We start from the raw sequence: 26,902 nt of genomic DNA, 5'->3' as shown, positions 1-26,902 counted from the left end.
AACTAAAGGCACATATCAACTGTTAAAAGAAGAACTAGAAAATCAATTATAAAGTTAATAATAAAGATTACAATCAAGCATATATACTTCATTTCACCATCTTATTCCTCATAAACGCTTCATAGCTGAACTTGTTCAGACGGGGGAAAGGGGGATAGAAGGAGAAAGAATGATGAGAGCACATTATCTAGATACTGTGCATGAGGCAGTAAACAATTCCCTCTTCTTTTATTGACCCACAAACCCACCAACTGCTATAACTATTAACACCAGTGCTAATTGTACGTATTTCCTTGTAGGTAATATGGATTTATTAAATACAAGCTAAACCCCTTCAACTGTGAACATTTCTGTGGTTGCTGATTGTTTGCATGTTGTGTGTGTGTGTGTGTGTGTGTGTGAGTGTGTGTGTATGTGTTTAACAAAGTCTGGAGGTATCCCATCTTTAGCTTCTTTCTTCTGATATTATAGCTAATTAAAGAGGTTATAAATACTGTAAAACATTCCACTTTAAAATTGGGAGAAGATAAGAGATAAATGCACAAAATGGTGCATTATATTTATCATTATAAAATATATGATGTACTATTTTTGTGCATATTAAAAAGACCAATTTTAAGACCAGGTCAAATAAGCTAGAATTACATGAACATATCACCTCAAAGGCAAGTTCTACGACCTTATATTGTCATTTGTATTGTGCTGCTTTTGCAGTCTTTCAGATGTCACTGGACAGCACATCCCTACCCCTTCCAGCTGAGGGTTGTAATGCAATCTTAGTACATGGACACTAGTAGACTGAATAGGTAAGAATTTTTAAAGAATTTAGTGTTCCTCACTAAATGGTAATATTACCATTAATATTTAATGGTAAATATACACCATGTCACATCATGTGACTTTTGTAGACTATCAAATTCATTGTCATAAAATGACAGGAAGACAAAACCTAGGCCAAATAAACAAACGATCATCCTAGAATATTCATCTTGATATTTCACGCCATTCATTATTTACATGGTACTTAGTACCAAATGACGTCAGTCAGTACATGGTAAACCTGAGAGAACATGCTCCTGGAAGGGGAGTGGCCCACAAGAATGTGCCACTTCTAGGAGGTCTAAATGGCGACAGGAGAGATGAACCTGAATTGAGGGTTTCCATGTGAAAGGTGAGGTGCAATCCCTTCAACTGAAAACCTCAGTTGCTTTGTCAACCACAATCCTTAGCCACCATTTCTGTTTAGTGCAAATGCTTCTTTTAGGCCTCCTCATGGCTGGCAAGGTATGAGCAGACCAAAATGTTAAGACAAAGCCTGGAATCAGCCAGGTCAATAACCTGGAACCACTTCCTCATGGAACAAGTGCCAAAGGCATCTCAGCAAGGTGTCCTGAAATCCCCAGGTCGGTTCCACCTGCAGCCATCAAGCTGTATTTACACACTATTTCGGGAATGATTTAAGCACTAGCTAAAAGTATTAAGTTAAGAATCCCCATGGTAAATTTTGAAACAAATTTAAATTTTAGTTCCTGTGACCAACCAAGTTTTGGGCTAATTAGAATAGGTTGCTGAAGGCAAAGGAGATACCAGATTCTTACCTAAAATTTTCAAGTTCAACAGCTTCGGTGGACTCATGCCACTGACCTCGGGTTCTATGTCCACCCACCTTGATGACGTGCTCGGACTTCGTCATGCTATTTTGGGCACTATCGAAGTTAATGGCTGGAAGCTATAGAAATAGAAGCATAAAACCCCTGAGGATAACAATTCAACACAGGATAAGACAAGTAACAAAATGGGGGGAGGGAGGTAGTTGGAGGCCAGATAAAGGGAATGAGGTGTTTTTGTTTCATTCATTTGTTTCATTCATTGTTAATTAATTAAACCAATTAATTAACATGATAGCCAAACCAAATGTAGTTTTCTAAGATTTAAACATTTTTGACTTAAACATTTATTCTCTCTACCTTATGCTGCTTTACTTTTCTTCATAGCTTGTAACGCCATCTGCCATATCTTACAGTTATTCATGTATTTTCAGTCTCCCTTGATTATAATGGCAGCTCAATATGAGAAGTACTTTGAACATAGTCTGGTCTAGGCCTTAGGAGTTTTTGAAGCTTCTTGGGTGATTCAAATGTGCCATCAGAATGGAGAGATTCCAGGTTCAGCTAGAACTCTCTGGTACAGTGTGAAACCCCAAACTGATAATAAGTCATCATTCATTCTTCAACATTTGTCAATCATACACACTGCTTGCCAGGTGTTAGAGATATAAAGGTAAAGAAGATTCTATCCCTTTTAATCAGTCTGAACATCCTGACTAGTCAACCATATTTATAAAAGTCATGAACTCACCACAAGAAAAGTAAAAATTTGCTTAAAAAAAAGAAAAAAATTGCTTAAATTAACCGTAACAACTCGAGTATGTCTTCCATTTACAATATGAACTGGTAATTATCTATGTAATAAATTATAAGTTATCAGTATTAAAACAGTTTAACTTACCAATATCTACCTATAATTGGGATAACCCTGAGAATTATTTTTTGTACCATGGTAAAACTGAGTATAGTGCAAATACCCTATTGTTTCCAAAGTACAAATGAAGGTTAGTCTATAATTAGTGAAACTATTACAGATAAGGTAAGTAAAACATAATATAAAAAAATAAAGGATCCACTTTTCCATTATATTTATAATTATTAAATGAAGGTACTATATGTTATACATATATTATTCCACAAAAACATGTGACACAAATTCACATAAAGACCTCATTCATCATTGCCTTATCCAAAAAAAGTATATTTGACTTCCCTTTAGGCAATCAGCTTATATATAGAAAGACACATTATAATAAAGACATTGTTTTATGGCTAGCAAAAAAAAAATCCTTCATCATATGCCAGCTACAGTTGAATTCTCAAAACATTAATAATAAATCTTTCATCCTGTTAAACTATCTTTCTATCTCACAATAGTGGGCCAATCAATCCAAACACCACAAGACAAAGGGCCATGAGCACTTCAGAGAGTAAGGCTTCCTGGCTAAGAGAATAAACTCTAGGCCAGGTGCCTTGATTTAAAACTACCAGTACATAGCTACATGATCTTGGAAGCGTTACTGATCTCCCTGTGCATTAGTTTCCACATCATCAAAATGGAAATAATAATAATAATAATAATAATAATAATAATAATAATAATAATTGGAGGCAGAGTTATTATGAAAACTAAATGAGTTAGTATTTATAAAGCACTTGCTATGTGCCTGGCATAGTGTCCAAGTGCTTTATACTCTTAATCCTCATGAGTATTCCCATTGTACAGATAAACTTGCTAACCAAATAAAATGTGTCCTTACAAATTAGATGACTCCTAAATATAACCTAAATTATATTGACCATGAAGTCACAGCAATGAGCAAATGTTACACAAGAAACACACTAGGTAGCAAACAGAAAGTGGATTTTCCAGGTCCAAGGTATTTCAAACCCCCTGCCATTACCACAACCTGACTAGTGGATTATTGATCACAAGAGGGAAGGTAGCCAGCACAGAGAAAATAGCTCATTCCACTTAGGGAAAATGGGTAGAAAATTGTCAGTTTGCGGCCATTCCCTTTGTCGGGAGAATAAGCAGCCAGAATTGGGAATCAACTCATGGAAACTCAGTAGAAAGATGGACTTGACAGCTATAATTGCAAAGACCACGAACTTAATAGTAAGAACCTTGAAGCAACCAGCCCTCTTCAGAGTCCAAAACCCTGCCTTTTCCCTTGTCTCCTCAATTCCTCAGGTTCTCTGTATTCTTCATCATCTACCGTAGAAGGAGGTCCAATAAAATCTGTGTGACATGGCTCTCCACCTGGTATTGTCACAATCAAGGTATCCACATGAGCCACCCCTTACAGATTTCTTCACATTAAGCCATTAGTTCTTTTAAAGCATACTACACTGACAGATTATTCTTGTCAACCCAACTTCTGAGACTTTGGACATAATAAATATACCATAACACAAATTGACATAGATAATTTTAAGGTATGTCCTGTCCTTTCCCACAACTGATGGACTTAAAGGCACTTAGATTTGAAAACCTCTTCAAAAGGCACAAAACCCAACCATCATTCATCCTCATGACCACCATCACTGTAGATGATACTTACATGGTGATCACCATATGGCAGGCACTATTCTAAGTGCTTTGTGAGGATTAAATATATTTAATCCTCATAACAACTCTGAGATAAATACTATTTTATAAATGAGAAAACTAAGGTACAGAGGAGCTAAGTGACTTGCCCCACGGTCACAAAGTGCAAGGGGCAGAGCTTGTATTCAAATCTAGGCAACCTGCTTCCCTCTCCAACATTCTCAGTCCTCTACCAGCTATGTATGTATCTCTAGTGATGAGAAACACTATCCTGAGTCAGCCCTCTTGCTTTTCAGAGTTCCCGTCTTGCCCAAGGTTTTCTTCATACAGAGATGAAAATCTGTCTTGTCTCCCTGTGTTCAGATCCTGTCTTCCAGTCCAGCATCATTTCTTTGCATAATATTTGAAAGAACTAAATTGTTTCTTTAAACATGTAGGGTGGCTAGTTCTGAGGGAATCCCCAGACTCCATGCTGTGAGGACAAACAACCCTGTGGAGAGGCCTCCCACCTACAAACGGCACCCACTTGCCAGTCCCCAGTCAGTGTTGAGAGGATCACAGCACCTAGCGGCAACCCCATCAGAGACCTGGACTGGAACTATCCAGGCAAACTGAATTCATGACCCACAACATGGGTGAAAGACAGTAAATGATCATTGTTGCTTTAAACCACTAAGTTTTAGAATGATTTTCTATGCAGTATTTGATAACAGATCCAACACAGACTAAAATAAGAATCCACAAGTCCATATAATATAAATAAATAAATGAAAAAGCAAAATAGGTCAGGTAAATATAAAACTGTGCCCCAAGTTCTGGCTGCATTTAATTGGTCACTTGTCCCAGAACCACTGTAGTGTTTGACCACTCCATGCCTGGGCATGTGCTGCAGACTGTGACTCCTGATCACATTTCAGGGCTCAGCTCAAACAGCCTCCTGGTAAGCACCTGCCCCAGCCTTCCCAGCAGAGCTGTTCACTCCCTCCCTAGTGGCATTACTAGAATGAACTCTCCTATAGCATTTACCATACTGGTACAATGTCTAGTTTACATATCAGCCTCTTCCCTTTGAATATGGCCACCCTAAGGACAGCATTACATCTGTCTATCTTTGTGTTTTTAGCACCTGTCACAGAGCCTTGCACACATTACATACTCAAATGCAAAACAGTCAAGTGAACGTTTACTTTATCCCCTGTCTCTTTGCTAAACTGATTCATTATTCACCACCTCTAGATGAGTTCATCTATTCTGCACTTTTGTTGTAAACACTTGAGAACAGGCTGCGAGAGGAGTGAACAGAGTTTATTGTGGTAAACAGTAAAGGAAAGATATGGTGGGCCATGGACTGGGATGCAAAGAATATTTCAGAGTATTCCAGACAGACTTTTATGGGCTCGAAGACAGAGGACAGCTATCTGTGCTCTAGAAAATGAGAGGTGCCTGAGCAGCTTGAATAGAATGAGTGGAAAGTAAAGAGACTACAGATTGAAGCAAAGGACTTTCCTAAAAATGTGATTGTGTCACCTCTGACTGGAAGTGTCAACATTCCCTATTGCTTATGGGACCAAATACAAAATGTGTAGATGGGCTTTCAGGCACTGCACAACCTCATCTAGCTCTAGGTACCACTACTTCCAAAAGAAACGTCTGGTCACCATTTTACTCAAATGTTTGTTATTTTCTTTAGATACCTGATTATTTTACTCACTTCACTGATATGCCTTTCCACCAATTCCACTGATGGAAAACTAGCCTATTTTTCAAGAACCATTCCCTTCCTGTGATTTGAGCTAGGAGAGGCCTTCTTATGCCTGTCAAAATCCATATACCCACCATCTGTACCATTCCTTCAGGAACCATGTCTTGCCTTGTCATATGTGATGACTGTCTTTCCTATGCCTTATCTCTCAGAACACAGGAACTGTGCCCTATGACTTTTCTTCCCACAATATTTATCAAAATCACCTGTATTTCAAGGTATATAATGGGTCTTTACTGAATTCATTTGTTCTTTCTTCTACCTTTTTTAGTTATCGCAAACCAATTTCTCAGTTCCTTGGTTTTGAATGTAAAGGAAAAGAAAGCTGAATTCCAGCTTTCAGTAGATTACTTCAAGATTTGTGGAAAGTTCTGGTGAAATCTCCAACTAACTCTGTTACTTCACTCTGCTTCAACAAGCTGGAGCAATTCCTTTCCTAGAATTGTCTTTATTAGGTTATGATTATTCTAACCCTGCCTCTTCAGTGTGTCTGTCCCCAGTTCTGTCCCACTGTGGGACTGTCCCACAGAACATCAAGCTCTAATGTGGTTAAACAAGGCACACAGAGATACACAGAGCAGTCCAGGCAAAAAACGAAAGTAGAACATTGGAACACAAGGAAATAACAGGGAAGTGGCTTGGCACATTAGAGGTTCAGATAAAAGACATTCAGTTCTTTGCAATTCTCTGCCTAAATCGCAAAGTAAATTTCCTCTGCAACTGATTAATTGGCCATTTTGGTCCGTTTGCAAATAACAGGCCAGGTCTTGTTAGATCGGAAATTTAGATGAGTGAGCCTTACTCCCAAATTTCTCTTTGCAAATTGACTGCTAAAAATCTCAGATCCAAATGTGTGAGCCACTTTGCATATTTCAATGAGCATCTCTGTGTGCCTCCCTCTACTTTGTCTCAAACCCTTGTTCTTCTTTCTTTTTTGGCCCTGGTTTTAATTTATGATAAACTGTCTTACTTTGTGTATCTTTGTAAAACCCTCCTTACATTCTTTCTAGAACAAGCAAGATATAAATAAATGCTTTATTTATCCTTTCCAATATCTTTCTTCTCCACACTATTTTACTGAAAGGAGAATAGGGTGTTCAGAATAACATGCATTATTTCAAAACTAAGGATGCATTAAGGTTTGATCAACAGAATTAGGAATGAATTTTGTGAACCTCGGGACCTTCATATCATTGAGGGCATTTTCATTTTTTTCTTAGAACCACCTACTTTCTGAATAATTCAAGCATTACAAATATGCATTTTTGTACATGTGGAAGACCTTATAAAAAGCTAATCCATGTGAACTTGTCAGACAACAGACTGCAAATTCTAAAAGTGGTTAAAGGAGGAACTATTAAATTCACTTTAGTTAACCTGGCTAGATGTTAATAAGAAAGTGGTGTTGGTAGGAGACACAATAGATCTAGTCAGAGTGAGCTTTAAAGTTGGAAATTTAGGGGATCCCTGGGTGGCTCAGTGGGGTTCAGTGCTTGCCTTTGGCCCAGGGCATGATCCTGGAGACCTGGGATTGAGTTCTATGTCAGGCTCCCAGCATGGAGCCTGCTTCTCCCTCTGCCTGTGTCTCTACCCCTCTCTCTTTCTCTACGTCTATCATGAATAAATAAATAAAATCTTTAAAAAAAAAAAGTTGGAAAATTAAATGAAAAAAATCACCATTAGTGGGATGCCCGGGTGGCTCAGTCAGTTGACTGCCTGATTCTTCATTTCAGCTCAGGTCATGATCTCAGGGTCATGAGACTGAGCCCTGCATCAGGCTCTCCACTCAGCACAGAGTCTGCTTAGGATTTTCTCTCTCCCTCTCCCTCTGCCTGCTCCCCCATTCCACCTCATGCTTGTGCGCGCGCTCTCTCTCTCTCTCAAATAAATAAATAAATAAATAAATAAATAAATAAATAAATACAAACCGCACCATTGGTGTTTCTTTTACTCTGGCCATCAAGGTATACATGCTCATGATGTAACCCAATTATTTTAAGCCATAATTCAATTTGACAAAAACTGACCAAGAGCTTACCAAATGGAGGATACAATAAAACAGAGGCAAAGTCAAAGTTGCTGGGAAATATATATTCTCATCTGGAAGTAAGACATGTAGACAAATGTTTCCAAAACAAGGAGAACATAGTGCTACAACTGTGAAAGAAAGTGCTTTGGGAAAAGAAAGCTCACTTCCAGAATGCAAAATGAATGCTTTTTTGCAGATGTGGTGTCACTAGTTTTGGGTCCTACAACTCGATTATATTTTATAGGAAAAAAATTTAGGAGAAGGGCAAATTCGGGAGAAGGGAATAGTCAAGGGAAAAAGTACAAGACTTTGACATCGTGGTTACATCGTAGAATGTACAGTGAGAAGGAATAGGAACTACAATCAAAACCATATGCTGAGTTACCTTGCTCACCATCCAAGAAAGAAGGAATGTGATTTGGAGTAACTGTCCATGAAGGATTATGGGCAGCAATCGGGGAGATTCTTTTAGCAGGGTAGGGATAGACAAAGAGCAGTAGTGACTGCTGACGGATGGGAAGAAATTGCTCCTGAGGGCCATCGTATGAATAGCAGAGAAGAAGGACTGATAGGTGAAAAGATATTTTATGACTATGTTTACTCCAAATCAGGGATCCAAATGTCTTTTGAACTGGAATTTAATTTCCCAAGTCATTTAAAAGGTATCTCAGTGGCTAGGCACATAGATTGCATAGATGGCAAAGATGTAGAGTTTGGGTTCAGATCTGTAGTCCAACCACCAGCTTGCTGTATGGTCTTGATAAAGCCACTGAACTCTCTATGCCTCAGTTTCCTAACTTATAAAAATGGGAGATGTGGTTAACTAAACAGAGAGATGCAGCAGACACATAGTAAACATTCCCTAAACATGAACTATATTATTTGGCCTTTATGTGCCATCAAATCATTAGAAGGTCATCCTTGACTATAAATAATAGATTAAGATATTATTGTTCTCTGTTAGTTTGATGGATATATCAAAATCCATCAAGATTCCCACTACACAAGCTCTTCAACAAATTTACTTGAACAAGTATAACATAGTAGAATTTGCTCCAAAATATTTTATTAATATGTTTTATACAAAAAACAAAGTAGAAGTTATGTGTTACACTGAATAACACAGTGAAAGCATGTGTATGGTTGTTGTTTCTAGTTTCTCTAAAATTAACCAGCCATGATGGAATAAAGAAAAAGAGTACATACTATATTCATCACTTTTGGGGTACACTTCAAAGTACAAAAAGCATCATGATAATTTTTAAGTGCAAAGAAAGCTCATATTAAAATAGACTTTAAAATTTGGTGCCAGGTCACTGCAGTTCAAGAACCTTCCCTACCAACTAATGGTGCTCAGTGTCTACTCAGCTGTTCCCCAAATCTTCACCGATGGCCTCTAATCTCATGATTCTCCAAAGTCTAACAAAAGTAAAACCAAAAAGAAAAATTTGAAGATAAATTCAAGTAGAGGTATCATTCTCTCTCCATGTAATAAAAAGATAAAAATGCTATCATAAAAATAGCCAAGGGGAACCTGAGTGGTTCAGTGGTTGAGTGTCTGCCTTTGGCTAAGGTCATGACCCAGGGGTCCTAGGATTAAGTCCTGCATCAGCCTCCCACCGGGAGCCTGCTTTTCCCTATGACTATGTCTCTGACTCTCTCTATATATCTCTCATGAATAAGTAAATAAAATCTTTAAACGTAAATAGATGAATAAAAATAAAAATAGCTAAATTCATTCCTTTCCCCTCTTTTCGGTGAGACCAAATGTGCAGCAAGCATCAGAGGCAGTACTGTAGGAACTGGGCAGCATGAAGAGGGGTGGAGGGGAGTAGAAAGGACACTCAATAGTCAGTGTTTGGGAAAAAATCAAATTCCCTAAAGCTTCAAAGAGTCAAATACCAGGCATTCAATAATACAGTATGCTGTTTCTAGACTGAAGGGCTTTGGTAATTAGGACACATGGCAATAAACAGAAAATAAAGTAGAGCCCAGGACTGAAAGGAGAATGAAAAGGCTGTAGATGCTGAGTCTTGGCAGAACCTGAACCAGGTATGAGAGAAACAGCCAGATGAAGAAAGACGAAAAATATTTAAGAACTAAGAAAAGCAGATATACTATTGTTCATAAAAATGTTAAATTGGGGGCACCTGGGTGGCTCAGTCGGTTAAGCACCTGCCTTCAGCTCAGATCATGGTCTTGGGGTCCTGGGGTTGAGCCCCATGTTAGGCTCCCTGGTCAGTGAGGAGTCTGCTCACCTCTCTGCCTCTGCCTCTTCCCCTCAGCTTGTTCTCTCTCTCTCTCTCTCTCTCTCAGACACACACACACAAATAAATAAAATCTTTTTTTAAAAATGTTATATCAATCCCTTTGGAAACATGTGAGTTCTCTTTTATTAACGCATAGTCTTTGAAAACACTACCTGTTGTTTGCTTGACTGGACGTTCAAAAGGCAACGAAGTCTTTTAAGATCTGAATAGTCCCTAGGAGAAAGAAGAACACAGTGTGAACCAACTGAAGGCTCCAGGTGAACTAGTCATCCCCACTGATGGGCATTGCCTCTCCAAGGCCTATCTTATAGACGGAAATGTATACACACTAAGCATTTCCTTTAGAACTCTAGAAAAGATCAAACATTTCAGTAAACACCAAACCCAGAACAGCCATTGTCAAGGGTCTACTCTATTTCTCAAGAAGCCATTAATTCTGGTTGCCTACCACTGCCTGAGTTAATAATTAGCAAAGACTCAATAATGGGTTACCTGGTGGTGATTCCTTGTTTTTTATCAGTTGATTTTTCTGTGGTCTTCACCTTTTTGTCTTGATCAGGCATTGTAAAATATCAATGCCCCAGATTTAACATTGCATGCCTTTCAAAATAAACCAGAGGGGAAAACTTTAGTTGGGTTTGTGCTCCAAAATATTCTCATGCAAGTCACTTTATAATACTTATTTAAATATGCAAAAAATAACATTCATTTATAATACAACAATAAAAATATTACTATGGGTAGCACTTAGGGGCATCTGGGTAACTTAGTTGGTTGAGCATCTGACTCTTGGTTTTTGGCTCAGGTCATGATCTCAGAGTCTTGGGATCGAGCACCACATCAGGCTCCGTGCTCAGTGGGTAGTCTGATAGAGATTCTCTCTCTCCTTTTCCTTCTGCCCCTTCCTCCCTTTCTATAATAAATAAATAAATATTTTAAAAATACATAAGTAGCATTTATTATTTATCACTCAAAGGCCTTCAGATACATTTGGGACATAGTTTATAGGTATAGAAGCCCATGAGCCTCTGTTTTCTGAGTCATCCTTGATTTCAAATATTCTGACCCATTGTTCTAACAAATACACTATTCTGTTTGTCAGGAAAAGTGCCCCCATTGAGGGTTTCCCTAAAACATGTATCTGTAAGCAAGTACCGTAAGTCCAACTAATGCTTTTATGTCACCTTGCTTGTCTTCTCGACAAGTATCCTTAACTGTATGCTTCTAATTCAAGGGGTTCCTCCCTTATAATGGGTCATCTACCTAAAAGCCCAGAGGAAGCCCCACCCAGCTGCAAATAAGCATTACAGTGTCAAAGGTAATGCACAAAACTTCACTGGATTTCCAGAATTCCTAAAGCTTTCACACTGCCACTTGAATCCCCAGGTGGGCCAAGTGTAGTGACAAGCTCTTCAGCAAGAATTGGGTCCATCTTGCACAGCCCCTGCACTCATTCAACCTGTCAAGAGCAAGCCAACAGGCCCCAAAGGGAGTCACTTACACTGAGCCCCGGGCCACCAAACTTCAATACATTTTTAGCACTCTCAGATATGAAAACTTAAACTAGCCAATCAGGAATCATCAGATCAGCATTAGTTAAATAATCTGCCTGATATACCCATGTTGTTACCCTTTAAAAAAAAGTAACCTTGCAATACCCAATCTATTTTTTGACTAGTATAACTTCCTCATTCCTGCTCCTTTCTGCCTATAAAGCTCCTCAGAGTTCCTGTCTATCTGCTAGAATGGATGTTGTTCAATTCATGAATCACTGAATAAAGCCAATAAGATCTTTAAAATTTACTCAGTTGAAGTTTGTTTTTAAACATTCTGGACAGTGAGGATGGCCAGCCTGGGAATACAACCCAACTGGCATTTCAGTCTTCTGGATAAACTTGGTAGTCATCATGGTCACCCTTCCCAGGATAAATTTTAATACTATTTTCCATTCCTATGCAAAATATAAGAGATAAGGCAGATTACTTAACCAATGAATGGAAAACAATTTACTTGTTTGCCCTTTTTAATCCATTTCTGATTCAATTGTTTTAATTTCCAGAATAGAAACAAGCAAACAAAAAAATTGAAGATACCCATGCTTTCAGTCACATAGCAAATACAAAATTAAATATGCTATTGGCTTAATTTGATTAGATGTAAAATTTTCCAACTGTGCTTTAATGCCACAGCTTGACTTCAGAGTTATTTTCAGGCATGAAAAAGCATGTTATTGTCTTATAATTGCATGCCTCAATGTATTGTGAAATCGAAGGTCAAATCCAAGTGTTTCAGAGATATTTAAAGGCAAAAGGAATGTGCCAATGGGTGTTTCACTGCAACAGAATGGAGCGAAACTTTATTTTGTAAAATGTACAAAGACAGTTTATCTAAGGATTTAAAAAATAATTGTTCCAGAACAGCTTTCATATTTATGACAAAAAGGTGAGCTGGAATTACGAGTTGGGGACTAGGCTCTCTTCACAGATGCACACCCCAAAAAGCATAATAATGATATTTTAGGATTGTGCTTAGGACATAACACCATGGATTCATACAATGAAGAAATATTTACTGAACATTTACTATATCCAATCGCAGATTGAGAACTGCCAAAGGTAAAACAGGCTATCACACACATATAATTCCACCACAAGCAAATAAAAGCCCATTTAATGACTTCAAACTATGGTTTGTGATGTATTCAGATAAAGATTGAATTCACATTCATTTTTCTGTAAAAGAAAGAAGGAAGGAAGGGAAGGAGGGAAGACGAGAGGGTAGAAGAAAGGAAGCATGGATGACGATCTACAAATAATTTTTAAAAGCAAAAGATCTAAGTGCTTTTTATATTTGGATATTAAAATGCTCCAAAAGTTCTAAAATAAATGGAAATCCAATCAAAATGAATAGAATCTGATTTTACTTTTCCTTCAAGGACTGAGGGGAAAATGCCAGATAGACACATTGGCCTGCTGGCTTCCATTTCCTGTGCAAACCAGAGCTACATACTGTGTCAGAAGTAGGAAATGAAAGCCACAAGCCACAAGGATTAGCACAGGAAAATGTGTGGAAAAGCTCGGACATAGACTTCTTCTGCCAGAAGGAGAGCATATCCACCCAGATCATACCTGCTAAACACCCTGTCTTATTCCCTTGTTTAATCTCCATAATTTGATTGACCTGGTATGTGAACAGGAAATAATCATCTAATAGTTTTATCAGTTTAAGGTGAATGTCTACTCTGTGAGCTGGAAGAGTGAGAATAGATAACTCTGGAAATGTTTCACTTAATTAAACAGTAAACAAATCCACCAGAATCAGTAGAAACAGATAATTGCCTTCAGATAATAAACAAAATCATTTCCACTTGATGGCTGTTAAAATGGAAATTATTCGGAAGAAAACTTTGAGAAGTTGGAAATGCTCTGAAATATTCCACCTAATCCCATTTTAAATTAACAAAAACAATCACAGTTATACCAGTGGTTATAATCCAAAACTAGGGATGAGGGGAAAGCAACTCACATCTTAAGTGAAGTTGCCCAGAGGCCAACAACTTACTGAGAAAGTATCCTCCAGAGAAGTCAAGCAAGGGTGCTACCAAGAGGTCTCCAGAGGGCAGCCTCAGTGTGATTCCAAGAGGAGCTCTGGAGTATCGATTATGCCTCAGGACTGTCTAAACCTGAGGGGAGAGAGCAGTCTTGCATCTTTCTGGAGCCTTCAGTAATTGGGTAAGGGTCCCTGAGGGAGGTCATAATTCCCCAGACACTCCTGTCTGGGAGGTAGAGGGACTCTAGGAGCTTACGAGGAGTCCTCCAAAAAAAGAGACTCAGGAACTGGCTATAAGAAGCAAAGAAATATTGAAGGCAACACCCAACACACCAGTAGTCCTAAAGGATGAGAGAGACTGGGGTAGGATACCCATGTCATCCACTGTGATCACCAACCCCAGTGGAAGAGCTGTGGACAATGACGGTACAAGTATCTTGCTAGGGATACACACTGAGCACAGTCTCAAATTTCCCACCTTTGCATGACCTCTCCATGACTTTCATTTCTCTGATACTTCTACCCTCTCCCTCTTGCTCACTTCCCTTCAGCCCTATTGGCCTTGTCCCTGGCTCAGGAACATGGCAACTCCATGTTCCTTCCTGTCTGTAAGCCTGGACACTTGCCACTTGCTGTTGCTCTCTCATCCTCAGGCTTGCTCCTTCGTGTCATTCAGGTTGTCCCTGCTTTGGTGCAAGCTCCTCTGATGAACCACAGACTCATCTGTACCACATCACTCTGTTTCATCTCCTGAAACTCACCAACATCAGAAATCTTCTTGTCCATTTTTTGTTTCCTTGCACTAGATCGTAAGGCTCATGTGAGCAGAGACTGTATCTGTTTTACACGCAAATATATCCCCCATGCACCAAACAGGGCATGGCATGGTACAAGCACAGTACAAAACCTCAAAAAAAATTTGTGTCATAATCTACAAGGAGTGGCTAAGGTAGCTTTACCAAAGTTCATGAATTATTTTCTTTTTAACAATTATTTTAGGATATTAGGATTAGAGCCAACTTTAACACTCCAAACCTGGTGCTCTTCCTCAGTGCCCAGGGGCAGCTTGTACTCCCCCACTTTGCAAAACTGTGCACAAAATATTGCAATTGCATGATTACCGCCATGAGACCAGGAATTGGACCTCCCTATTCACCAGACACAAGGAAGGCAAACAACAGATATTAACTCTATAAAAAAAAAATTAATGGATCAGTGGATAAAAGGACTATTTACAAAAACAAACCTGTGTCATCACTCCTTTAATTCAAAAATCTTTCATAGAGCTTCCTCACAAATCAAATCAACTGATGAACATTTGTAATGCTACAATATTCTTGAATGTATTCAGGAATTATCTCAATTATTCAGTCTTTAGGAGGTAAATTAAAGTTCAATATAAAATAATATTCATGAACAGTGCTTTTCAAACCACCTATGAAGTCTCTTGTAAATTTGTAATCTATCATGGACTGATACTTTTCTTCCATATCCTGTTTGGCAAGATAAATCCACTGATCATGTACGTGGATATCACAGCAATGTTGAATTGCTGTAAAGATCTCTAATCACTCTCAATTTTGTATTTATTTCCTCATGGACCAGTAACACAGCTGTCTGGAGACCACCCAAATATCCCAGAAAACTGAAGTCTCTCCTTTCAAATAGCAATATTGTTCTCACAGTAACGCTAGATGATTCTCTGGGAACTATTTCCTCAAGTGCAGTGTTTGAGGACTGAGTAGTTGTGAATTCCAGGACAACCAGGAGAGGGCAAGAGTGAGCCCAGGAGAAAGAGAACCATGGCTAAGTCAGGGCTGAACAGGAGCTCCCCATTTAAAACCAGGGCAGTCCCACTTTCCTGGGGTTCTGTGTACAGTTTCATTGGAGAAAAGGGTTCTGTTGCTAAAAACAAGAATAAAACAAAACAAAACAAAACAAACACCACTCATTTTTCTAACATATATTTTGCAGATGAGATGAGGCCAAAGAGATTATAATACTAGCTACATAAACACTTGTGTTCAGGTGGATTTCCCTTTGATTCTAAGTGTGAAAGCTGAAATTTAGTATTTTTTTCTTTACAAAAAGAGAGGGGGTGAAGTGAAAGATTATATATAAAAATCCTAGTGCATATTACTTTAAGAACAGAAACTTTCAATATCTTTCCTCTGCATATTTCAGTCATGGGACCCAAAAACTACCTCAGAGGGAAGAGAAAGGATCTTTCCATGCCTTACGGGATAGCCAAATGGGTTCAGTGTTTACAGCCCTGGTCAAGTACAGACATAATCACAGTACTGACTCATTGCTGAACTTTTTTTAATACACTTAAAAAAGACTCTCAAAAGTAATTCCTATCTCCTATTGTCGTTTGAATGTGGGTTAATGCTAAAAGAAGTCTCCAGAGACACACACCTCATTTGCTCATGATCTCTTGGTAATTTCAGGGTAAACACCTATGACAGAGAAAGAAATCCATGCTATGGTAAAATTACCTAATTGTCTGTAACTAATCTAAATTGTACAATATAAACCCACTAACTAAGTAACATGGTGAGTATTCGTGATATGGTTTTCAGACTCTAAAAAAAATTCTTTTTTATTCTACAGTTGCCTTAAACCATTCAGAAGATCCTTAAATGCCTTCATCTTTACTGAAGATAAAACAGAAAGTCATTTGATTCCTGATGGAAAATAGTTCCAAATCCCAGTAATACCTTTTTTTCTCATTAGTCACTTAGGTCACATCTTTGTAAATACCACATTTTATTTACTAAATTTACTAATAGTAAAGAAAAACAGCACTTAGAAAGCAGTATTAGTAAGAGAGCTTAACATGACTCCAGTTAATTACCACTTTTGGCTACATCGGGTTTATTATTTTGAAAAAGCACTAAAATAAACTGTTATAAAGCTTACCACAAAAGGAAGTTCTAACTTCCTTGTACCAACAAAAGAGAGTCCTTATTTCCTTTGATGAATGACAGTTAACCTCCATATTAGATTACAAGCTACAGATCTGTCTGTGCTCAAGTACACATTAAAGAAACTGAGAGGACTTTCAGCTCCATAACTAGCTGGCAAAGCAAAATGAAAAATCATATCCCTAATCCTTTACAGTAGATTTTTTCCCCTCAATATTCCTTTAAAAATGGTTCTTTGAAAACAAAGTAGCTAAAATTAGATATAATTTACATAGAGAATTAAAACCAGAAACCAGACAACTATGTTAAAATGCATTAGTTAGGAGTTAATTTCTTAATCTTGATAATTGTGCCATGGTCATGAAAGATGCTAGCACTAGGGAAGGAGAGCGGAGTGAAGGGTATATGCAAACCCACCATACTACTTTTGCAGCTTTTATAGAAGTCCAAAACTATTTCAGAATAATCAAAATGCATTGGCCATTTGAACAGTTTATTTAATTAAAGTTCTATGAGGGGGGCGCCTGGGTGGCTCAGTTGGTTAAGAGTCTGCCTTCAACTCGGTCGTGATCCCAGAGTCCTGGGATCAAGCCCTCATCGGGCTCCCTGCTCAACAGGGAGATTGCTTCTTCCTCTCCCTCTGCCCCTAACCTCACTTATGCAATCTGTCTCTCTTTCTCAAATAAATAAAATCTTTCTTAAAAAATAAAGTGCTGTGAGAATAGAGAAAGTGTTTCCTCTTCACAAAGAATTGCACTTAATCTAGCAGAGATATAAAGCTTGGTCTTTTCAAACTAGTTGTGTTTTAGAAAACTATAACCCTTGCACAGAAAGTGTCAAGTTAGATTGGTCAAATGACTGGAAAATAAAACACACACATGCACACACACACACACACACACATTTTGAAAGTAAAGTGATCAAAAAGTCAAGGAACTCCTATAAAAAACAACTTGCTTATACCTGTACCTGTTACAACCTCAAAAAGGGAGTTGACTTATCTAAACCGTAGAGTTGATTTTATCCCTTATGTTACATTGTGATTGTTCTTTAATGGGAAATAGTTGTGGAGCTAGCAGAACAGAAACATCTGTTATATGAAAAAAAAAAACCCTTAAAGAACATCTGGTGGGAGGGTTTCTAACACTTTGCAGGCCTAGGAACTGAGTGTAAATGAGTGACAGGCATAGCAGGACTGACAGATTATAGTCAGGACTTCAGTCAAACCTGTAAAGGCATATCCTTCCTAAAGGGATTCAAACTCATATTAAAACTGAAGCAAAACAAAACTCCTGCACAGGATAGATAAAACAAATCCACCGGTCATGGGTCGAATATCAGGATTCAGCACCCTTCATTTAACACAAGAGGAAACTGAGGCCCAGAGAGGTAAAAGGTATCCAAGGCCACACAACACCTTTAAAAGGAGGAGAGCAGAGCCCAGTTCACTTTCAGGGCCTAAATCCTAAATGGCAATCCAGGTAGATGGGAGGACTTGTTGACCTTGGCCCTTAGCCAAGGGCAAAGGGTGATCTAATAACAACGGATGCTTGCACAACTCCACCTCCTGGACCCTGGGGGGGCTTGCAAACATCCATTCATTCATCCTAGCTCACTCATGTGAAATAGGTAGGCGGTGTATCCTAGTATCACCATACAGAGGAAAACAAAGACACAGTTGCTACAGAACCTCCATTGGCAGGAATCTGTCGCCAGCTCAGGGCAAGTATCATCATGGCCTTGCTCCTGAGTCAGGAGACCTGACCCCTTCCTTGTGCAAAGCGTTTATATTTTAAACGATTTTCTCTTGTATCTAAATAAGCACTTTAAGATACAAGGAATAAAACATCCCAATTGTACTGTCTCCCACTCATTCCCACAAATATTTATTGACCATCTGCTGTGTGTTAGATACTTTTTTAAGAGTTTGCCCTCATTTTCCACTAGGCAACACTGACCCAAGTTGGACAGCAGGTGCTGCTCCAGAATCAACTAGAATATGTGGCAACAGATACCATTATAATTTTCTTCTTTCAAGCTTTATTCCCATTCAAACTTATACCTTTTTTGGTGAAGGGAAATATCTGCAGATATGAACAGAGTTTCTATAGATCCCCTCAACTGCCACTGCATAATGGTTATTTGTGATATGCCTGTGCTCACGGCTTGTCTGGCTGCTGACCCAAACCTACTCAAGACCTATTTTGTCATGTACCTGTGTTAAGACAAATGAAATCAGAGACCCATATATTAAACAGGGAGATTGAAAAGGAAAAAAAAAAAAAAAAGGTCCAGATGATACGAGGGGAAAATTTATATTAACTAGAATGAAAGTAACTTAAAAAGCACATCAAATTTCTCTTTTCTTGTTGACCCCAAACACAGCAAGAATATGTTTTGTTTTTTTCTTAATTTACTCATGAGAGACACAGAGAGAGAGGCAGAGACATAGGCAGGGGGGAAGCAGGCTCCCTGTGGGGAACCTGATGCGGGACTAGATCTAAGGACCCCGGGATCATGATCTGAGCCAAAGGCAGACGCTCAACCACTGAGCCACCCAGGTGCCCTGGGAATACATTCTATTCTGTTTTTGTGTCAGAAAGGTGACAACAATATTCATTCATTCCTTCAAAAATGAATTATTGATGCCCTCAATAATCCTCAGCACTGAGGATACTGCACTGAATAAGACCTGGTCAAAAATGTCTTACCCCCAAGGTGAACCCTCATACTAATAAATCATAATAATAAATGAGTCATGGTGGTAATAGGCAAGTATGGATTCAGCCCAAACTCTAGACCTTTTAAGGGTGAAAAGAACACTGAGTAAACACATTGATATTCATAACAATTGGAGGGACTACAAGAAACTGTAAGTATTTTTAAGCCATAAAATTAAATTTAATTTCATCTAATAATACTTTGTTTTCAGTGCATTTATTTACTATGCTCTGAATGTGCACAAGACACTATTGGGCACTGCAAAAAGAATCTATCCACATCTCAGTGTGTGTTTGTGTTTGCACGTGTGTGTGTGTGAAATCATAAATACATAGGCTAAACAATATGAACCTACTGCTATTGGGCTTTAAGGCAGGAGGGTAGTTTCTCATGTTTTAGTCTCTACACGCTAATACAGGGATTAAATAAGAACTCTAGAAATGTCAAAAAGCAGAGGAAATTAACTTCCTTTGTATATTATTAACCTATATAATTAAAGGAGATTATAAATTGAATGAATTTGGGGGGAAGATCACTGTGAGCTGAAAAGTTATGGAAAGGCTCATGAACTGGGGACATGAAGAAGGTCCAAAAAAATGGGTGGGGTATGTGATGAACTTTCCAGGAGAGTGAATGAATAAGGGGATGGAGGCAAAATACTGGGAGTGGTCTGGGGAGACAGCAAGTAGGTGAGTTGAACTGAAGCTGAGGAATGTGGAGAGAGGTGAATGATGGTGCATGAATGAGAGGCAGCCTCTAAGTCTACATCCAGCTTCTGAAGCAAAATAGTCGTAAATAATCTCAAAGTACAGCCCTTTAGCATAAACCTCAGAAAAAAATTTGCACTTTTCTCATCCTCACCCCCTTATTCCTACTAAATCCTGACTAGTTTCCTACTATTTCTAATATGTTCCCTATCTATTCACTTCTTTCCACCCTCATCGCCAACACCCTAGTCTCCCTCCTCACTTACCTGAACTACAGCAATCCATTCCTAAATTGTCCCTCAACTTCCATTTACTCTCTCTGCCCAACAATATGGAATCCATTCTCCACACAGCAACAAAAGCACCCTTTTTATGGTACAACTCTGACAGATTAAGCCTTTGTGGGCTTCTCATTTCTCTTAGGATAACGATAAAAATCAACGAGGCCTATAACATGTTCCATGGAGATGATGCCTCTGCCGCCCTCCCTAGCCAGTTCCACTAATACCTGGCCCCTGAATCCTTGCTCTAGAGCTGATTCTGCTAGACACCCAGGGATCTCTACTCCTGGACTCAAGAAACAGATGGGTATGAGAAGGCTTGTCATGTCTCAACTCAAGTGTCCATTCTTTAAGGTAATTTCCACTGGCCTCCTTGAGGAGGCCACAGCTTCACCAGGCACTGTCTTGTAGCTCTTAATAAAGATTCAGATTCAGGCAATAATTTAATAAATGTCTGTCTCCTTTAGGTACTATAAACTAGTCAGGGATAGAGTGACCACCAGTTTGCTCATTCCCGGCATCCAGAAAAGCATTGCTAAGAATTGAATGAGTGATTGCTGAACGGATGAATGAATGAATGAATGAATGAGTGAATGAATGAATGAAAAAATCCCAAGTGAAACGTGATTGGGAAGCTCTAAGTATAAATGGAGTATCATTGTTTAAATATGAAGAATAAAGATAGCAGGAGAAAATTATCAACAAATAATAAGTTTGCCTCAGCTGACCAGGATCCAGTTGTTACAAAATGTTGGTCTGACAAAAATCTCATCATAAACACAGCCACAAAGTAAAGGAAGCCACAAGGTTAATAAGATATTCATGCTAAATATGGACTACCTCAAGTATACAGAAACAGGACAATAATATTTCCTGAAGATGAGCATTCATGTTTATCTCAAGTGTAGCATATAGATGCACATCCTATGAATATGTGGTCTCCACTGGTTTAAGAACATGAATTCTTCTGGCTACAACACAAAGATGTAGTCCAAAGGAGCACCAATAGTGGACGAGACCTGGTTTCTGTGTGTGCCTGCCACATGACCTCAGAAAGCCCCAGGACCTCTCTATTTACTAGTTTCCTCATTTACCGAAAATAGAAATAATAATATCTCCCATTATAAAGTGGTAGTTGGAACTAAATAAAATAAAGCAAAACCCCTTTAGCACTGTCAATAGCTACAGAAATGTAAGTAATTGTTATAATGATAGCTGTTTATAAATACTGTGACAGGTAATATTACTATTACTTCCATTTGAAGAGCCTGCCATGCTCATTTTATGAATTTTTAAAAGGTTTTATTTATTTATTCACGGGAGACACAGAGAGAGGCAGAGACACAGGCAGAGGGAGGAGAAGCAGGCTCCAGGAGAAGCAGACGCAGCACTTGATCCTGGAACTCTGGGAATACATCCTAAGCTGAAGGCAGATAGATGCTCAACCGCTGAGCCACCCAGGTGTTCCTGCTATGCTCATTTTAAATCAATTGTCTATATTCACTGACTTTGATTCATTGAAAACAAATAGTAGACACAAAGTGAAAAAAAAAAAAAAAGCTTTATTTTCAAAATGACAAGCAGTCCTGATTTTAATTTTTTTAAATCTAATGTTATTCAAGGTTTACTATCATAAGCACTCTGGTATATTCATTTAATCCTCAAAATGATCTTATGTGGTGGGTAGGGTTGGATCTCCAACTTACTGAAGAAGAAACCGAGGCAATGAGAAGGTAAGTAACTTGGCTAAGATCCTGTATCTAATAATAGAACAACGATAATAAGAGCAAATGTTTACATGGTGCTTTGCCCATGCCAGTGCCATGCTCAGTGCTTTCCATACTTTAACTCATACAAGTCTTCTAACAAATCTGGAAGGCAGCTACCAGCATTGTCCCCTTTCAAAGACGGGCAAACTAAGGTCCATAGAGGTTAAGCACTATGTGTGTAGGCCAAACAGCTGTTAAGTGGCAGGACAGGAATTTAAAGCCAGGAAGATCCTTCCCTGTTAATCTAATGCTATAATAACTCTCACTTATTGGTGGAAATTTTCCAGCTCTCTATTTCTAAGTGAATTTTCTAAATAAATGTTTGCCACATTAATAATCAAATATTACTTCATACACACTTTTCTGAAATTAACAATTCCCTGTCTTTCACGAATGATACACTACTGTATAATTTTTTCCTGATGGCCTAGGGTCATGGCTGCTGTGCTTTCTGCATTCAGCTTCTAGTTTTTATTTCAAGTTTCATAGAAGGGTTTTCTAGTCTCTTTTCCAGATGGGCCAGCCGACTGTCATTTTGTCTCTGTGACTTTTAATGGCTGTGAAGCTAGGACCCAGATCAATTAGAATTATCCCTAATGTAAGATTTAATAACCCCCGAGGTGATGTCAAGTCAATGGAGTTGGGTGTAAGACCTTTATTTTATCATGACTATTGAAATTTCAGCTGAGATGAGGTTAAGTCTGACCTCTGGATAACCATGAGTAATTATGAAAAATCAGTGCTTATTTTCAAGGGTTTTTAAAGTCATCACACATGTCACCCAGATATGAATATGTTTAATGTTCACTTTCCTATGGAAATAGACCAAGTCTTTCAAAAATATAAGATTCCTTCCCAAATCCAAGCCACACAGTCTGTCCCTCAGCAGAGACTTTTTATTCCCTTACCCTGCTTTAACTGTTAACTTATCTCTCTCGCCCAAGAAATACAAACAGCTACTTTTACAGGTACATACTTCCTATATACCCACCATAGTTCTAAGAAATTTGTCAATATTGATTCATGTAACTTAACAACTCCATTTTACAGGAAACTGAGGTGCAAAAAATTGAAGTAACTTGCCAGAGGTCTCATATCTGGCAGTTGGGGGAGCTCGCACTTGCCCCTAGGCAATCTGGCTTGAAAGTCTGTGTCCTACGCATCTTGCTCTACTATTCCTGAGAACATAAGTTCTAAAGGAATAGTGACCTTGTTTTGTTCACTGCCAAACGTGCAGGTGCTCAATAAATATTCATTAATTATCTGAATGACCTTCTAGCTCCTCTCTTCCTATCTAAGTGCTCAAACTCCGTTCACTCTGACTTTGGCCTCAAAGATGGGCTGGCTCTGAGAGGCAGGAGTAACATTCCGGGCCCTTCTTTCACCTCCTCAGGACTTTACTAGTTATAGTTCCTTTTGATCTGCCCTATCTGGCATGGTGCCCTAGACTAATATGATTGTCAACAAATACTCATTAAATGAATGAGTGTCTTACCTGTTTGCATGCTGTTGACAATACACAAAAGTTTGTCATCAAGTAGTATAGCATGATCAAGTAGGAGGAGGATGTCCTAGAAATTGCACTTACATGAATTAAAAGATTGATTTGTATCTTCTGTGGGCCAAACATGGAAATTTCACAATTCTCACCTTTAGTATGTTACTTTTTCTTTTTTGTGAAGACATTTTTAGGGCAGCTTTGGATTTACAACAAATCTGAGAGAAAGGTGCAGAGATTTCTCATATACTTCCTGCTCCCAAACTGCAGAGTCTCCCCTATTAACAGAATCACTCACCCGAATGATATATTTTACACTAAGGATGAGCTGTATTGGTACATCATGATCACCCAAAGTCCAGTTTACCTTAGGGTTGACTCTTGGTGGTATACATTCTATGGGTTTGGACAAATATATAATGACATGTATCCATCACTATAATATCATATAATATTTTCACGATCCTAAAAATCCTCTGTTCACTGTCTATTCATTTCTCCCCAACTCCCAACTCCCAGAAACCACTGATCTTTTTACAGTTTACAAATTTTTGCCTTTTCCAGAATGTCATATTGTTGAATCTATACAATATGTAGACTTTTCAGATTGGCGTCTTTCACTTAGTAATAGGCATGTAAGTTTCCTCCATGTCTTTTCATGGCCTCATAGTTCATTTCTTTTTAGCACTGAATAATGTTCCACTGTCTGGTGGTATCAGTTTGTCCATTCACCCACCAAAAGACATCTCAATTGTTTGCAAATACTGACAACTGTGAATAAAACTGCTACAAACATCCTTGTATTTTGATTTTTTAAACATATGAAAATTTACTAAGTATAAGGTACTGTGAATTTGATATGAATTGTGCAGATTTAGTCTTTAAGATAATCAGGCGAGATAGGTGCTATTATCAGCCCATTGTACAAATAAAGATGCTTATTGGAGACTAAGTAATTTGCTGTGGGCCACTGAACTAAAATGCAGAAGCCAGGATTCAAATCCCTGTATCTCTGACTCCAAAGCCTTTCTCCTGCAACCTACACTGTACTCTCTGTTTCCTGCTTGAAATTTGTGCCATGTAATAACAACTACCATCATAACGATTATGCAGATTGACTCTGAGTTGAAGTAGTTTCCAATTACTAAGGGTCTTGAAATCTAAGCAAAATCTATAAATTCAACATTCATATTTTATAAGCAAAAGCTTCACTGCCCAGAAATTACTTCTGACTTTTCTGGAACCTGAAAAAGGACATCATGAAAAACAATGACTTCCCATTTTAGAGATCCATTCGATTAACCAATATTTGTTATAGTCCCTGCTATAAGGATATTACTGTGAGAAATACAACAAATGAGTTGTGAGTGAGTGAGTGAGACAAACATAGCCTCTGCCTTCACAAAGAGTGTCTAGAGAAGGGAATAGAAAAGTAAAGAGGCAACGCATAGCGAAAGACTACGGAGTGAGAACAGGGGTGGGGAGGGAGCAAAACGTGGAGTCCACTGTGGGCAGGGTGAACAACAGGCACAATTACCACACAGGGGAAAGAGTGTGGCATGTTCTGGGAATGAACAAATTGGTAATGCTGATGGAAGGCCCAACTAAAGAGTCTGGAGTAAGATAACAGAGAATCTTTGCAGGGAACGAAATGCTATCATTTGTTTTTTAGAAAGATCCTAACTCTCAGGGAAAATGGGTGAGATAGGGCCAGACTGGAACCAGGGACCTGGATGGGTGCTGAATGTAACCAATGGACTGGTGGAAACTATAATACACCGAGAACGGAGACGATGATGTGGGAATTGGTTTGACAGCTCGTAAGAAGGGACAGGCTTGGTAATCGACGGAAATGCAGAAGAGGTGGTGTCAGAGACCCTGCCTGGAGTGTGATTTTGGTAACTGAATGGACAGGTCTGCCCAAGATAGGGAATCCAAGGGTGAGGCAGTCTGGTGGGGGTGGAAGCAGCGAGCTTTGGGGTTACACACCTGAAGTGTGGAGTTGGCTGGCGGTTGGATTTGGGGGTCTGGCGCTTCGCGGAGCAGCGTGGGCTGGAGGTGGCGGCTTCCCAGCCATGCGTGAAGGCTTGGAAGTGGACAGGCTCGCCCACGTGGCGCAGGAGAGCGGAGGGCAGTCAAAGCAGCATCGCAGAAGGGGAGGCAGAAAAGCGACGCCCATACAGACGTTCAGGAACGGGGCTGCAGGGGTATCGGAGAAGACGGGAAGAGACACACTCACGCTCCACGCAGGCAAAAGAATCCCTTCCCCGAACTGAGAGGGCCAAGGAACAGAGCTGACGGCGCCTGCCCACCCCCGACCCGCGACTGCCCGCGCTCGGCTGCAGCGCCCCGGCGAGGAAGCGGCGCCCGCGGGCCTCGGGGCTGCCCCCGGGGCCGGGCCTCTCCCGGGAGCCCCCGCCCCCCGCCGCGCGGCGCAGAGGGACGCCCGCTCCTGCCCACTCACCGCGCCCGAGGGAGGGCCCTCCTCCAGGCCAACTTCTAAACCGGCCTCCTCATCCTTTCTGCTGCTGCCACCCGCGGCTCGGGATCGGGGCGCCCCCTCCGCGCCCCCTCCGCGTCCCCTCCGCGTCCCCTCCACCCCGGGGCACCGCCGCCTGCTGCGCCGTTGGTACAGTCAAACCCTGCTTCAGGCCACCAACCGGCGCTGCCTGAGCCAATGCGGGCGGCTCTTCTTCCGCCTCGCCGGCGCGCCTCGGCCAATCAGGGAGAGCCGTGCTGCGGCGTGCCGGGCGCCATAGCGACGGGCGACACCTGCCGCGGCGTTGCCGTGGCAACCGCGGAACGCGCAGCTTCTGGCCCCAAGGCTGCAAGCCCGGGCGGAGGGAGGTGGACCGTAGGACCGTGCTGAGGCCGGCTCCCTCGGACCCGGGGCTACCAGCCCGAGGACAGGTTTCCTAAGCCCTGTGGCTTTTTCTGGACTTCGTGTGCGCAACTTTTAGCATTTGAAACAAAACGGGTGAGGAAGCACTGTTTCATCTCGTGCTTAGTTTCAAGATCTGTTATGGACTAAAAATCTCCCAGACGTTCGTTTGAAAGGATCAACGCTACCGAGCTTTCATAGAGTGTGAACACATTTTCAGTCACTCGAGTGCGCTGCACACCGCAGGCAATGAGAATAGAGTTGTGAAAATAAAAGTGACTGGGCATTCAAGACATCTATCCGGTTCACTGAGCATAGGCAAGTCTCTTTGTGAAGGTCTGAAGCTTCTT

The 26,902-nt window shown here is 39.8% G+C and overlaps 1 protein-coding gene across 18 annotated transcripts in view; it reads right to left on the bottom strand.

Annotated features, from left to right (window-relative positions):
- NEK10 (NIMA related kinase 10) overlaps positions 1 to 26,293 on the bottom strand; it is a 227,458-nt gene extending 201,165 nt beyond the window's left edge. For 6 of the 18 annotated variants that reach the window (XM_026006386.2, XM_072726668.1, XM_026006380.2 and 3 more), the window contains exons 1-5: positions 26,136 to 26,293; positions 25,661 to 25,870; positions 10,712 to 10,819; positions 10,372 to 10,432; positions 1,599 to 1,729 (exon numbers count right to left, since the gene is read on the bottom strand). In XM_026006386.2, the coding sequence (XP_025862171.1) occupies positions 1,599 to 1,729; positions 10,372 to 10,432; positions 10,712 to 10,782 (263 nt within the window). In that variant the 5' untranslated portion in view covers positions 10,783 to 10,819; positions 25,661 to 25,870; positions 26,136 to 26,293. Of the gene's footprint in view, positions 1 to 1,598; positions 1,730 to 10,371; positions 10,433 to 10,711; positions 10,820 to 25,660; positions 26,050 to 26,135 lie in introns of those variants that run through there. The other 12 variants (XM_072726673.1, XM_072726678.1, XM_072726674.1 and 9 more) reach the window with 9 other exon arrangements.
- Positions 26,294 to 26,902: the final 609 nt, after the last annotated feature.

This window comes from Vulpes vulpes, chromosome 11 (genome assembly GCF_048418805.1).
Source record: "Vulpes vulpes isolate BD-2025 chromosome 11, VulVul3, whole genome shotgun sequence".
Taxonomy (NCBI): Eukaryota; Metazoa; Chordata; class Mammalia; order Carnivora; family Canidae; genus Vulpes; species Vulpes vulpes.
This window is presented reverse-complemented; position numbering and strand designations above follow the sequence as displayed.